Below are 16,492 nucleotides of genomic sequence, written 5' to 3'. Positions count from 1 at the left end.
CAAAACCTCAATCCATCGGTGGATCAATCCCCAGAAAACCTCCGGCCAACACTATCTCCTTGTGGGTGGAGAAACCTGGCCATAACCTTGATTACGCAACACAGATCACACACAAGATCTAGGAAGAATACTAATAGGGGTTAACCACCTCTATTTTATCACCTTGCTCAAGCATCCTGAGCTCCATTAAATAGAGCTTGGATGGAAATATCCAAGTAATGTTTCCACCACCAGTCGACTGTCATACTTACCAGTCAACTGACTTTCATGGATTTCGATCATTACAGGCCAACGAATCGATACCAGTCGACTGATGAAAACATCAGTCGACTGCTATAATAACGCTATAGTAATGCTACAATAGCGCTACAGAAATACTACAATACCTGGAATTTTACCCTGAGTACAGTCTCTTATATACTCGTCCTTGCTCGCACAACTTAGACCTAGTCTTCTAGCCTCTTCCATCAACCTCGCGCCCCTCGGATGCCTCCCCATCCTTCATGCCTTGTCTTCTAGAGCTTCCATCGACCTTGTCATTATTGTCAGGTCTTTCTTTGCCAAGAGGCCATGCCTCCAGGACTTTGTCCATTGTCAAGTCACACTTGGACTTACGTTGCCAAGATTACATGTTTCGACTTATACCGCCAAGACTCACCCTTGGACTTTCCTTCTTTGCCAAGATCACACTTGGAGTCTCCTTGTTGTACCTGTATCCTGCATACTCACAATGTATATCAAATACAATAATAAACCCAACTTAAATCTTTGTCCAAATATCAAAACCTAGGGCACCTAGATTGCTCCAATAATCTCTCCCCTTTTTGATGTTTGGTAACCCCTTTAAGTTAGGGAAACATAAATACAATAACAATGTAAATAAACATGCATATCTACTCATGCATGATATCATCCTAATTGTGCCAACCAACTAGGTTAAAGACTTAAGTCTGTTTCCTAACCATTTGACACATTTGAAAACCCATCTACCATGGGTCATAGAGGCTCTTCCTAACCTTAGTAATATTAATCTTAATCACCTCCTTAGGTGACTCATCTACCATGACTACACCCACATAGTGTACCTTAGTAGATTTTTTTTTTAACCTTGGACACCTCATCCTTTCCATAATCATATGTGACCCTTGCAAATATTTTATCATGGACCTTGGATGATTCTCCCTTGCCTTTGATACTCCTCCCTTGCCATTGTCATGTGCCACCCTAGCACTTGATATCCTCTTGGCCTTGGAGGGACCCAATTTGATATTTTTGGATCTTTGACTACCCAAACATATGTAAAGTCCTTTAGGTCCAATAATGAACCTGTCTAGGACTTTCTCTATTTCCTCAAGCCTTGACTTCAAGGCTTGATTTTTCAACTCTAGGGTTCTAACCCTAGAGTTAACTCATCCACTTTGGACATTCTTAGACCTACCGACCATCTAGGCATATGTCTCTCATTCTTAGGATTAATGCCTAGGTTTTCAATCACTTTCCTCTCCTTAGGCAAGATAGGTTATTTCTTGTTAGGTCTAACCTTACATGATTTCCTAGAGTTATCTACCGTGTTAACCCTATTCTTATCATTGTACCTAGATCCATAATTATGCATGGACACATAATTTTTAATATTTCTAACAAGTATGAAAGAATTTGAACTTAAATTAAACTTCAAAATAGGGATTACCTTCCCTTTTACCTTTGAAGCTCTTATTTGACTTAAGCTCCTCTTTTTTTCCCATTTCTTCAAGTGCGCCAATTTCTTGAGCTCTCCTCTCCTTGGGAATTTCGTGTGGTAGTGCCCCCACTCATCACATGTGAAACCCCTAATGTACTTCTTCTCCTTGACTCTATGCCTACAATCCACATTAGTTCTTAAAGTAATTTTACCGAATTTAGGGATTATCTCCGTTATCTTTTTGAGTGAAAGATACTTATTCTTATAGTAGCATATCTTACCACACTCAAAGCATTTGATGTGGTCCTTTGTGATCTTCTTGGTATTTGAGGTGGAGGGTTGAGCTTCCAAGATCTCATCTTCCTCAGATTGCTCTTCTTCCTCTTCACTTGAAGATGTGGATGGTTCCACTTCTTCCTTTCTTGAAGATGTGGATGATACCTTCTCATTTTTCTTCTCCTCCTCGGATGTTGAGCGCTCCTCAACGCCCGATTAGTCATTCTCTTGGACCAATGAACCCTTCTCCTTGGGTTCCTCCGCTCCTTGCAGTTGTGTAGAATCTTCATGGAGTGTAATCACCTTGCTCCAAAGCTCATGAGCACTCTTGTACTCACCTACTCTACACAAAACATTAAGAGGTAATAATTTTACTAAAATTTTGATTACCTCCTTATTTGCCTATGCTTGCTCCCTTTGCTCCTCGGTCCAATACCGAGGATGGAGGCATTTCCCCTTCTTGTTTGTTGGAGTCTTGAATGGCTCTTCCAATGCCATCCAATGGTTCCACTCTATTTAGAACCACGTCTCCAACCTCATCCTCCAATACTTGAAGTCCTCCTTCTCGTATGGAGGTGGGATCCGGATATCCCATCCTAAAGGTCCTTCGGACTTCATCTTCCTCTAGCACTTTGCTCCCTCGGCGATTAGTTCATAGAAGAGTGACCCGCTCTAATACCAATTGTTGGGACCTTGACATCGCTAGGGGGGTGAATAGCTCATCATCCAAATCGTTGCTTCCTATACTCGTTAGTATATAGCGGAAATACAAAACAAAATACTAACAAATATAAAGCTAAACCCTAAATATTACAAAGAAGAAAACCAAGCAAACCTTAACACATTTGGTTATGTGGTTTGGAGATAACTTGCTCCTACTCTATGACGTATTTGTAAGATGGACGAAACCTCAATCCGTTAGTGAATCAATCCCCGAAAAACCTTTGGCTAGCACGATCTCCTTGTGGGTTGAGAAACCTCGTCACGACCTTGATCACGTGCACACAGATCACACACAAGAGCTAGGAAGACTACTAATATGGGTTAACCACCTCTATTTAGTCACCTTGCTCAAGCATCCCAAACTCCATTAAATAGAGCTCGGATGGAAACATCCAAGCAATGTTTCCACCACCAGTCGCTGTCATACTTACAATCGACTAGCCTTCATTAATTTTAACCATTATAGGCTAACGGCTCGATACCAGTCGGTTGATGAAAACACTAGTCGACTGCTATAGTAACACTGCAGTAGTGCTACAGGAGCGCTCTAGGAACTTCTATAGTGATCTAGAATTTTACCCTGGGTACATTCTCTCATGCATTCGTTCTTACTCACACAACCTAGACTTAGCTTTCTAGCCTTCTCTATTTGCCTCGTGTCCCTCGGATGTCTCCCTATATTTCACGTCTTACCTTCTGGAGCTTCCATTGACTTTGTCATTATTGTCAGGTCTTCCTTTGCCAAAAGATCACGCCTCTAGGACTTCATCCATTACCAAGTCACACTTTTATTTATATTGCCAAGACTACATGCTTCGACTTACATTGTCAAGACTCACCCTTGGACTTTCCTCCTTTGCCAAGATCACACTTGGACTCTCCTTGTTATACTTATATCTTGCACACTCACAATGCATATCAAATACAACAATAAATCTAATTTAAACCTTTGCTCAAACATCAAAACCTAGGGCACCTAGATTGCTCCAACACCTATCAAGTCTTTTAGTCCTGTACACTTGGTAAGTGGATTAGAACACAACTCCTAACTTTAACCTTTTATCATACATCAAAACATGAGTTTGATTGTTAGTGCTAACTACACCAATAGGTATTCTCTTTCTCAAGAATATTTCACATTGAAAAGGTACTTGTGTTTGCCATCTAAAATATAATAATTTAAAATAGAGTTTTAGTATTTATAGAAAATATTTAATAAAAATTTTTTATGACTCCTATTATTTTATTCAAGTCCAACAACCCCCACTATTAGAATCAGAAATTGGTTGGTAACAATTCTTAGTAGGGCTGAAACCTGAAATCATATAGTATGCACACATTTGAGTTGTACCTACATGCTACATTATATTCATCAAGTAGGCCTTAACTTGCAAATCACAAATCTATATAACTTTTAGTATATTCTTATCAAATCTTATATTCTCAACACTTGTCTCTCAAATCAATTGATCTTAGCTAAGCTAAACAAGTCAGAGAATTCAAGTTAAGCCAACCCACTAATAATTATGATAAATTATAGATGTTTTGACATAAGTCCACGACTGAGCTATACTGATTTATATAAAAACTCTAACTATCATTATATTAGTGGAGGACTTTTAACAAATATTGACTTTAATATACTTAAAAGATTTTATAATTATTAAAAAATGTTTCACCATTAAATTAACTTATTGTGCATTCATACAATCTCATTACGAGACTTAGCTCCATTATGTCTTGATTCTTGGTTTATTATTCAAAATAATCCTCAATAGTATTTTAAGACAAATAAGCCTTAGAGATTTTAACATGTTAATATAATTATGTCATAAGGAATTTATATCTAAATTACAACATGTATTTCTTTACAGATTGTTGGACAAAATTTATTTCTATCATGAAATGTTAAGACATATAACTTGAAATGAAGAAATTAAAATTTCTTTGAAATCTCTTAAAACATTGATTTCATATTTTTTTTTTGAAGAAGAAGAGATTTCATACTATATGATCTAACGATGAACTTTGCTCTAATACTACTATTGGAATCGGAGCGCAGCGAATACTTATATTAACATCAAATGTTTTCCTTAAATCGTGTATCTCTTCATGGTACATATAATTTAAATAAAATAATATGAAATAAAATATATCTCGTAGTCCTCGTTAGACGTGAATGATATCACAAGCAAATGAGAGCCTCATGTGTGACTCCTTTAGCGGTATCAACATGCACTAGATCATGAACTTGACATGATCCGTTAGGTGCTAGTCTCGTGGATCAATAGAACCTTTTGGAAGCATTATGGATATGAAGATTTTCCTTCGAGGAGTAGGTTGCCAAAATCTTCAAATGAGAAGTGGAGAGAGAGTTCCATGAAGAACTTTCTAAGGATGACTACTTATAACCTCCACGGAAGATGAAGAGATATGACTCTTCAAATTCTCTATTAATCATCATGATTGTGATTGTTTAAATTCTCCATTAATCATCATAGTATGGTTGTTCAAATTCTTCATTAATATCATAATTGTGGCTATTCAAATTCTTCATTATCTCTTCTTGGATCAAATAAATACATATTTAATCTTGATCTATTATAGCTTTTGATATTTTAGAATTAATTAATAATCTAATAATTCTAATTCAAAAATAGTAAAATTGATTAATTTTAGTATTCGCTAAAATAAACAATTATAGATAATGTTTATATCTACGTGCTATATGTGCGACCCTCAAGATTTTATACACGAAGGTAGTGTAAATCCATACATAGACTAAGATAATTGTCTAACAATAATTTTTAGTCACCCAATGTGATAAAATATTAGTTATAAACTATAAATTACCTGTATAATTCAATCTCTTCATCTAGTCTATATCCCAATTAATTTGGTGCACTGTGCATCAACACCAAATTAATTATTTTACTTGATTTCTAAGATATAATAGACTCTTCTTGAATGATAAATCATTCCTCCCATGACCATAGATTTTGAGTTACTAATATCTCTACCAAGCGGCTAGGATGTTAACTCATAATTTAAGAGAGCAATGAATCCTCTATTGACTCACCACTATTCTCTCTATGCTTTGTCATACACTCAACTACCGTATTAATTATAATCCGATTAAAGACTGCTTTTAACGGTGCCAAAGTACATAACTATACACATAGAATAAATGAATGTTTCAAGTCAAAAGATCAATCACACTCAGTGACTTTGCTTCTCGACTGAGGGTAGCACTTGAAGTCGCCTCTCGACTGAAGCACATCACTTCCACTCGGCAACCAATCGAGAGAACTCATCTTGACTTAGTTGCACTCGACATCGACTGCGACGACTTGCGTCTCGACTTGACATTCGACCGACTCGACTTGCCACTTAGACTTGTTGGGACTTGGATTCGAAGATACGAAGCATCTTCTGGATAACCTAGCAGCTTGACCTAACTTTCAAGGCTGACAACCTGAGATTATCTGTTTAGTTCATATCGACAAATAAGTTGACATTGATTTTGTGTAATTTCAATTCAACCAAAATTCCCTAATATCTTTAGCTGATTGTTTAACAATCTTGAAGCATATTCATTTTTGTTGAGATAGTCACGGAAATGGTTGAGATGCAATAGGCTCAACGTGTGAAGGCTGTTGGTGCGGGAAGCATCCAACGATCGAACCCAAGTTTTGATAATGTCAAAGGGTTCAAAGTTAAGTCGTGTTGTTATCTAACATATTGAATCAGTGTTTCAGGAAAGTCCTAACTACGGTTAGGCAGGTGAAAACCCTAGGGGGTGGTAACCCTAGGTCCAGGGAGCGGTAACCCTAGGTGGAGAAAAGTCATAGCTGCGGTTAGGCAAAGGGAAAACCCTAGGGGGCGGTAACCCTAGGTCATAGGGGGTGGTAACCCTATGCGGAAAGTCTTGGCAGGTCGATGGCTTCAGGAAAAAGTCCTAGGGGGTGGTAACCCTGGTGGAAAGTCCTGGTGTCGCGAATCAGGTGAAAGACTGGACTAGCCGGGAAGCGGATGTCTAGCAGAAAGTTCGGAAGCGTCGAGTGCTGAGCAAAACTCCAGTCGATCTGGAGGATCGTACTGGCAACAGGTAAATCTCCTGAGTGGAGTAGGTGAGGACACGTTCCCCGTAGAGGGAACAATAGGCGTTGGGTCGACCTAGGATTTCCGGTCGGAAATCCGAAGTCAGACCCGGACATTCCGGAGACTGTCATTACTTCATATTCATAATATTATTTTGTATTAACTTTGTGGTGCAGGTATTTTTGGATTAACATACTTGCAGGTACCAAAAACACAAAGAAGAACTCGGATGAACAGTGTCCGAGGCGCCTCCATGGGGCTTGGAGGCGCCTCGGGTGCAAAACCTGAGCTAGCGCGAGAAGCAAGCTTAAGGCGCCTTGAATGGATTGAAGGCGCCTTGGACAGCTTGGAGGCGCCTTGAAGGGTATGAAGGCACCTTCAGGTCGCGGCAGTCAAAGGGTTATCGCAGCGAGCAGATCGGGATAGAATTCAAGCTTCAAGGCGTCTTGGAGCTTGTTTAAGGCGCCTTGAACACTGTTTAAAAGCAGGGTTCGAGCAGCACATCAGAATATCAACTTCCAAGCTTCCATTCTGCTGTATTCTGCTCAAGTACTGCTTACAAAGTGTTGTTGCAACATTCCGACGACCCGGAGTTCAGATTTCTTTTCTACTACAGTTGTCGGTATAATTTTAATCACAGTTACATTTGTAATTAGATTGTAATATTCATCGAGCTTATAGTTGTTGCCCACCGGAAGCGATCAAGGATTGCGGGCCTTCGAGTAGGAGTCGCCTTAGGCTCCGAACGAAGTAAATTCCCTATGTCTCTGTGTTTGACTGTTTTTATTCCGCTGCTTATTACTCTGTTAGTTTCTCATACGATTTACGGATTCGAAAAATGATTTAGCCACGAGCGCTATTTACCCCCCCTCTAGCGCGTCTCGATCCAACAAAGGCCCCTCTCCTATTAGAAATGTTCCAATCAATCATGGGGAAAGACTAGCAAAGTTCATTGGGTTGAACTTCAAGATGTGGCAACAGAAAATGCTCTTTTACTTTACTATGCTTAATTTAGTTTGGTTCTTGATCGAGGACTATCAGTGCAATGGAGGCATGGACTCATTCCAAGTACTTATACAGAAACTACATCATCAACTTACTGACTAGCTATAAGTTGTGTATAAAACGAAGAGAACGACTAAGAAGTTATGGAAGTCCCTGGAGAAGAAGTACAAGACTGACTCCAAGACTGTGATCAATCAAGTCTAGAAGCTTCAGGTGATCGTGCACAAGATCCACTTAGAAGCAATGGTTCTGAGTGAAACCTTCCAATGACAGCAATCATTGAGAGGTTGTTTCCCAGCTGAAAGGATTTCAAGAACTACCTGAAGCACAAGTAAAATAAGATGAATGTGGAGGAACTCTTTGTTAGACTTCGTATCGAAGAAAACAATAAGAGATTAGAGAGAAGGCTATTCTCTTAGGCTTCTGTAAAAGCCAACATGGTGGAGTATGATCAAAACTCGAGGCGGAAGAATTCCAAGTCTTCCAAGATGGGATCCAGAGGACTCACAAGCAAGAAGTTCTTTATGAAGTGCTTCAACTGTGACCTACTCGATTACAAATCTTCAAAGTACAAAAAATTCACATATCGCTATGATGTATATTTTTTGTATATCATTGCGTGTTGTTTCTTGACAAACATCAATTTAATGGCATCATTCTTCTTCTTCTTCTTCTTCTTCTTCTTCTTCTTCTTCTTCATCATCATCAATATATGTCGTAACAGCTTGATCATTTCTTCTGAGATAAAGTTTATTGTTGATGACCATTGCAAATAGATTATCAGCGAGAGATCATTACTAGCGCAACAACATAGTCAATAATGTGCTTAAGGTATAGAGGCCAATGAGGCAGCTCGACTAGCTACTAAATTGAGGTAATTTGATGCTAAGCCAAAATTCTCATAAAACTGCGTTTGGTTTAGGGGAATAGGAGTGGGGAATGGGAATGAGATTCATTGATTGTCATTGTTAATGTTTGGATTATAGGAATAGGAATACAAATAAGGGAATGAATCCTTGAAATTGGGTAATAACTCATTCCCATGTACCTCCCCTTCAATGAGCCATTACCCTATTTTCATCAATCAAAATATTCTCTTATTCCAAAAATACCCTTGACCTAAAACTAAAATTTTCTCCCTTAATATCAAATATCAAAATATATTTATTTATTTATTTCTTTCATATCACTTCTCTCTCCTTATCCCCTCTCATCATATTTTCTCTCTCATCATTTTATCACACACTTTCTCTATCCTTAATCTCTCCTATCACACTCTCTTTCTTCTTTTTTTCTCATTACACTTTCTCTCTCATCATACTTTCTCTCTCCTCAATCTCTTTCATTGCACTCTCTTCCTTTTTTTCTCTCATCATACTTTCTCTCTCCTCAATCTCTCCCATCACACACTCTTTTCTCTTTTTTTCTCATTACACACTCTCTCTCCTCAATCTCTTTTGTCACACTCCCTCTTTTTTTTCCTCAACACACTTTCTCTCTTATCATACTTTCTCTCTCCTCAATCTCTCTCATCACACTCACTATTTTTTTTCTCACCATACTTTCTCTCTCCTCAATCTCTCTCATCACACTCTCTCTCCTCATTTTTCCTCATTATATTTTCTCTCTCTTCATCCTCTCTCATTATACTTTCTCTCTCATCTTCTCTCGTCATGCTCTCTCCTATCACACTCTCTTTTCTTATTTTCTCTCATCATATTTTCTCTCTCATCATTCTCTTTCATCATATTTTTCTCTCACATTCATCTTTCTCTCACATCTATTTCTTTCTCTTATTTTCCTTTAAGGGTAAAAAAGGAAATTTTGATTTATTCCAATAGAAAATATGCAACTAACCAAACATTGTTTTTAAGAGTAATATCCATGCTCATACCCATTCTCATTCCACTATACAATGATTTCCATTCCGATACCTATTCTTAGGAAAGAACCAAACATCCCCTAAAACCTTTTCTTGTTGGCCAGTAGAATTTAATCTTTTTAGTTTGAGAAAAATATTTGCATTAATTCTTGTTTGTTATTTTCAATTCATTGATTCGATGTCTTCTTTGGTTGCTGAATGCATGCTACAATCGGCATAGAGGATTAGTAAAACAGAGGTGCCAGAGTCCATACTCCATTGAATATCTATGTATCTATATTTATCTTTCTTTATATTCATGAGATCGGTATATGACTGTTAATGTATCGAATCTATATTTTTGAAGTATAATTGTATATTGTAAAAGCAGAGTAGAAAAGATGATGCATATTCCTGAGTAGTAAGTACAAAAATGTTAACTGGAACGACCTTTGCTACTCTGATCCAGGATCTGCAAATTCTGATGAGTCAAATTTGATGCTTAGTTCGTTTCAACGCCTCACCGACTCGCTCATTTACTTATATCAACATTTTGGGTAATTTTCAAAATACCCGCTATTTAATAACTTTTTAAAAAATACTCAAATATTTGTTGATATTACCTCTAAAAAATGCATTTTACTATCAACATACCATTATCTAAGGTAAAAATATCTATTGTACTCAACTAAATTACTAATTAAATAATTTACGGAACCAAATATGGAGCATTTTGATATTATCGAACCTCAAAAATATTTCAAAGAATTAATAAACTCGATAATAGATTTTTACCTTTCTATGTGAATTTATCGCGTAATCATGTAGTATCTAACATTTACAATAAATAATCTTTGCTCACCACCTTTAAGTAAAATTCACACACAAATTAGGCTTGAAATCAGGAGCAAAAGCTCAATATTACATAGATTCTGTAATTCAGACCTATTTAAGACTGAGTTTCGATTACAAGTGCTCATGCAAAGCAGACACAAATTCTATCGATGAGTAAAATGTATTTAATCCTTGTGCTCTTCTTAATCATAACTGTAGCCATGAAACCCCAGAAGCCAAACACAAATCCAAGAGCAAATCCAATCAAATACCATATTCTTTCATACTCATCGTCTTCATGCCTGTCCTCTTCTTTTGTTACTCCGTTATCAATGGTCGAGTTGTCGCCAAGGCACTTGTTCTGCAGTGGCTCCCCACAAAGCTTAGGGTTGCCAATGTAGGACCAGTTAGTAAAGGTTCGAAGCTGAGAGCCTGTTGGTACTTCTCCAACAAGATTGTTATAAGATAAATTTAAGACGCTGAGAAAATTTAAAGCAGAGATGTTGGAAGGAATTCGTCCTGACAACTGGTTCTTCGAAAGATCAAGCGATTCTAGTTGATTCATGAACCCGATGTTTTCTGGTATATTTCCTGAGAAATGATTCGAGGACAGGTTGAGGAAGTGAAGGCCACGGAGATTTGTCAACTCTCTAGGAATTGGGCCGGAGAGATTGTTATTAGAGAGATCAATGCTAGTGACAAGAGCAAGCGAAGTGAAATGAAGTGTTAAATTCTTGGCAATTAAGATAATGTTATCCTCGTTAAAGATTTTAAAGATGATGTTCTCCAAATGAAGGCCATTGAGCTTTGTTCTGAGATAGATCCAATACATCTAAACTTGTGAGATTGACGAAGTGAGCATCCGTGAGGACTCCAACGAAATAGTTTGAGAACAAAGTTAGGTACTCTAATGCGGATAACTTTCCCAATGATGTTGGAACTGAGCCATTCAATTGATTGGAACAAAGGTCGATGTAAGTTAATCTGCTTTTGCATCTAGATAGTTCAAAAAAATCAACAAGCTCCCCTGCTATTCTGTTATGAGATAGAGTGATTCTACTCAGGTTGCAGAGACTGCCCAAGGCACCAGGTATGGCTCCAATAATTTTGTTATTAGACATGTACAGAAATTGCAAGTTTTTAAGGTTTCCAATACTTTCCGGTATCTCTTCGCTGATATAGTTATGACTTAGATCCAAGGAAAGAAGATTGGAGAGATTGCCTAGCTGGTGGGGAATTTTTCCACTAAATGCAGTAGAATAGAGATGCAAGTATTTCAACATAGTCAAAGATCCAATCAACTCAGGAAGTGGAGCTCCATAGAAGTTGTTGCAACTTAAGTCCAACTCATGTAAATGCTTCAGATCAAATAATGAAGAGTGTAGTTTGGCAGGAGCTCTGGGTCCAATTACAGGACAAACAGAGAGGTCAAGTGTTACGACGTGACCTGTGATGTTGTTGCAGCCGACACCTTCCCAGCTGCAGCAATCATGGCCACTCCATGGAGGCAGCTGCTTATCGGCATCGGGGACGCCAGCTCTCACGCTGAGGAGGACCTCCCTCTCCTTCTCGATGCAGAGATCCATGGATTTAGAGGGAAACAGAAGAGTGATGATCAAGAAGAGAGAGAGAAAAGGATTGGGCGCAGTAGCATCAGCAGGGGAAGCCATGATCTTACACGGAGATGAGAGACTTGCGTGCCTGGCAATTTATGAGCATTGGCAGTCCATTTCAGTCACGTTAAAAGCAATCAAAAGAGGAGAGACTTGAGTTGGTGTCCATTTCATTCACATGAAAAGCAATCAAAATATGAGCAACTTGACTAGGTGTTTGTCAGCAATTTATGAGCATTGGCCGTTCATTTCATTCACATTAAATGAGAGACTTGACTTGGTCCTTGATATTGTGCCATGAAAAAAGGCTCCATGGAAGATGGATCAAAACAGGCAAGATCAACGTAAAAATAGTAAAACATAGAACCAATGGTTGGACGTAGTGAGCCGAATAGGATACATGGCCGGTCGAACATGGCTGTTCAGACGGTGAGTCTGCAACGATGATAAGAGACAAGGTGTAAATCCCCGACCCTCATCTCGGCTGAACGTCATGGTCGGTCGGATGAAAGGCAGTCCTCCGACAGTAGAAAAGTCAAACAAAGAAAGATAACTTTGTTCAGTATGACCAAACAGGGACGTCCTTGCGGAGCAGCCTTAGGTCGGTCCGATCAACCTACCGTGGGACCCAACTGTGTATCTTATTATACTCTTTTGGAGACTTGTGCCACTAATAACAGAGCATGTCCAACAACCAGACTATTCTTTAGAAGCTTCCAGTCTGTCACATCAGAAATTTGTGTGCTCGCTTAAGAAAAGGTATCAGGGATATTTTTTAACTTATCTTTTCCTAAGATGCTTTGGAAAACGTGTATACACTTTGAAATACATGTGTAAACACTATAGTTGCAAGCGTCAGACACCCTTCCAGCTGATCCAGCCCGTGCGTAAACACTATAGTGACACTATAAAAGGCGTTCTCATCTACAGGAGGAGGTATGCGTAACTTTATAATTCAACACATTCTTTGCTACAATATTCTTATTATTCTCCACTGTGTTGGGAACTGACTTGAGCGTCGGAGGGTCAACACCGAGAACCCCTTCCTGGCTCGGTACTAACGTCTTTTATGTTGCAAGACCACACGGAGTCATCGTTTAGTCAACCCCACAGCTAGGTCCCCAGCTTGCCATCTTCTTCGCTTTCGCACAGAATCATATTTGGCACCTCTATGGGAACTTCACCTATAGTCGAAACGTGAAGATGGAGGATGTTGGATGACTCACCATTGTGAAGTTGACCCAAGAAGATTTGGAAATGTTGATAAGTGCCCGAGCTGTAAAGATGGTGCAGCAACAGTAAGAAATAGCAGCTGACTGCCGAGCACCGAACGATCAGGCCATGTCGGCGACAGACCAACGAGTTGACTCGAGAGACCGAGCAGAAGACCCCGCTAGCTATAAGCCAAACAACAAGCCAACTGGTACCTTTCGAGAAGCACCAAATGCACCAATCCCATATCACCGGGCGTTATTCTGCACACCCTCGGAAGAGCAAGGTCAAGCAGAAAGGACACAGGGATCCTCTTCGAAGAATGCACCCATCCGGGATGGGCAGAAAGGCAAAGCATGTCGATGCGACGACTCTCCCAAGCGGGTCAACAAGCAATTCTCCTAAGAAATTTTTGATGATCAGTTTCCACCTCACTACAGGCCTTCAACAATCGGAGAGTGCACGGGGGTGATAGACCTGAAAGACCATCTCACCAAATTCGATAATGTGGCCACACTCCATCAATACACCGACGGAGTAAAATATCGAGTATTCCTCACCATGCTCTCTGGATTGGCATAGAGGTGGTTCAGGCTCTTACCGATCAGATCCAGCTACAGCTTCAAAGACTTCCGAACAATCTTCTTATAGCATTTTGCAAGCTTTCGCCACTATTAGAAGACGAACGACAACTTGTTCACGGTGAAACAAGGGCCAATGAAGCATTGCGGGCCTACGTCAAGAGATTCAACCAAGTGACCATGGGTATCCCATCGGCCACCCGGAGATTTTGGTAAGTTTCTTTTCCCAGGGACTTACATATGGAAACTTCTTTCGATCTCTCATCCGAAAGCCCCCAAGAGACTTTGACTAGCTGCTCGGACAGGCTACTAAGTACATTAATGTCGAAAAGGCTCAGTCAGCAAGGAAGAAAGAAGTGATTTTTGAGCCGGCAGTGGCCACGGAGAGCTGAGAGGCAGTCGTCAAAGTGGCCCCGAGCGGGCCCCACTCAGCAACATTAGGAGCCTAGAGCTCATACAGTCCATCATGCGGAGGCAGAGCGGCCGAAGTTCTTTGATTCTCGACCATGGAAGCCGCTCTTCTACTCTTATCACCGCTCAACAACTCACAATACTAACGATTATTATCATCTTAAACCACGACCACGACGACCGACTCCTCTAAGCTGTCGTCGATCTTCGTCTCCTGATCGCCACCATCATTGCCGATCGGGAGGATAACATGATGAGGGTAGGCTGGCATCCAACCAGCATCCGCAAGTGGTCACGCTTGTTAGCTTGGGAAGAAGAGAATCACAGCAACGTCGCTCGGGGCGACATCAGTATGATCATAGGAGGTCCGACTGACGGTAATTCCAACTGGGCTTGCAAGTCACATACCTAGTGATTGGAAATCCATGTTGTCGGATGCAATAAAGAGAGAGCAGAGGGGCTAGAGATCAGTTTTGACCCTCAAGATTTGGAGAGAATAGAAGTCCCTCACGACAATGCCTTGATCATCCAAGCGGTAATTGCTAACTATGATATTCACCTCACTTTTGTAGATACAAATAGCTCTATGAACATTATATTTAAGAAGATGTTTGATCAACTACAAATCGATCGGAGCAAGTTGTAGCCCATGCCAACACCCTTATATGGGTTCACGAGCAATGAAGTGTTGCCAATCAGTGATAGTGTTAAGCAACTATCACTCGCTCACATCAAATTTGATTTGATTTGATTTTAATATTATTTGATTTAATTTAGTTTAATTTAGTTTATTTTTATTTTAATTTAGTTTAATTTATTTTAATTTAGTTTATTGTTGATTTATTTTATTTAAATTGAGTTAATTTGATTTAATTTTTAATTTTTATTTGGTTTAATTTAAATTTGGTTTAATTAAATTTTATTTCATTTAAATTTGATTTAACTTAATTTTAGTTAATTTAAGTTTGATTTAATTTGATTTAATTTAATTTAAATTTGATTTAATTTAATTTAATTTAATTTAAATTTGATTTGATTTAATTTAAATTTGATTTGATTTAATTTAAATTTGATTTGATTTAATTTAATTTAAATTAATCCTTATTCATCTCACCGATCTATGTTTTCACTGAGGGAATCTTATGATTTTGTGAGATGAGTTAAGTTAAATTTCAGAGTTTAGATTAACTTGTGTTAGATTCAAGTTTAGCTTTAGATTTAACAAATAGACATTCTTCAGATAAACTTCTGGGTTATGGTGAGTCACTTGGATATCATTAGAGGAACCATGCCTTCGAGATTTTCTAAATAGTCCTATCCACTGAACTTAATAACAAAACTCTGGTCTAACCAGTTAGAATTCGTAAGGGGTAGCTTCAGTTAATTCTACTAAGCCAAATTCATCAGGTCGAAGTCATATCTTCCTAGACATGCATAGGCAAAGTTTTCTTAACCTACTATCATCTAAAACTTCACCAATACCATTATTCAAGTTAAACTTTTGTCCCTTTTTGACTAATCATAATTACCCAGTCGGGTAAACTATTATTTTGGAGGTGCCAACTAATTTGGAGCCTTCCCTGAGTTATTTGCACTACAACAAAAACCCTCATAGACATCGGTTTTCCACCGGTGTCTATTACATTTTTGACCGATGTCTATGAAGGCGATGTAAAAAGTCTGTCATTTTAGACATCGGTTTAAAACCGGTGTAGTACCACTTAACGACACCGGTGTTCGAATCGGTTATTAACCGGTGTAGTATCACTTAACAACACTGTTTCATCAATGGTGTAAAACCGATGTAATATTATCTGTTAATAACACCAGTTTGGTAGCGGTATACAACCGATGTAATATTAGTTAATAACACCGGTTTTGTAGCGGTGGAAAACCGATGTAATATTAGTATTTTTTAATAGTACAAATTTGATTTCCGAAACAGTAACCAAAAAAATACACAAATATTCACAAATTACACAAATATTCTTCATTCAACAGTATCTATAAAATACACAAATATTCACAAATTAAATAAATATTTTCTTACAACAGTATCCATAAAATACACAAACTAATAAATTAGTTACTTTGGTTTTGCAAAGTAACTAATATTCTTCTTACAACAATATTTACAACTAATAAATTAGTTGCTGCCTGAATTCTTGTAATTCTGTATCCTGTTCGACTAATC

At 38.5% G+C, this 16,492-nt stretch overlaps 1 protein-coding gene across 1 annotated transcript; it reads right to left on the bottom strand.

Moving 5' to 3' along the window:
- Positions 1-10,623: 10,623 nt before the first annotated feature.
- On the bottom strand, positions 10,624-12,151 carry LOC121979812 (probable leucine-rich repeat receptor-like protein kinase At5g63930). The gene is made up of 2 exons (XM_042531803.1): positions 11,403-12,151; positions 10,624-11,293 (listed from the first exon to the last, which is right to left on the bottom strand). The coding sequence occupies exons 1-2, from the start codon at positions 12,149-12,151 to the stop codon at positions 10,624-10,626; spliced, it is 1,419 nt and encodes a 472-aa protein (XP_042387737.1).
- Positions 12,152-16,492: the final 4,341 nt, after the last annotated feature.

The sequence above is a fragment of the Zingiber officinale genome, chromosome 5A (genome assembly GCF_018446385.1).
Source record: "Zingiber officinale cultivar Zhangliang chromosome 5A, Zo_v1.1, whole genome shotgun sequence".
Lineage (NCBI taxonomy): Eukaryota > Viridiplantae > Streptophyta > Magnoliopsida > Zingiberales > Zingiberaceae > Zingiber > Zingiber officinale.
This window is presented reverse-complemented; position numbering and strand designations above follow the sequence as displayed.

Excerpts from the sequence above, each read along its gene's own strand:
- LOC121979812 (XM_042531803.1), bottom strand. The coding sequence starts at position 12,151 with ATGGCTTCCCCTGCTGATGCTACTGCGCCCAATCCTTTTCTCTCTCTC. Across the intron at positions 11,294-11,402 it reads GTTCCAACATCATTGGGAAA|AACAAAGCTCAATGGCCTTC; the intron begins GTTATCCGCATT and ends GATCTATCTCAG.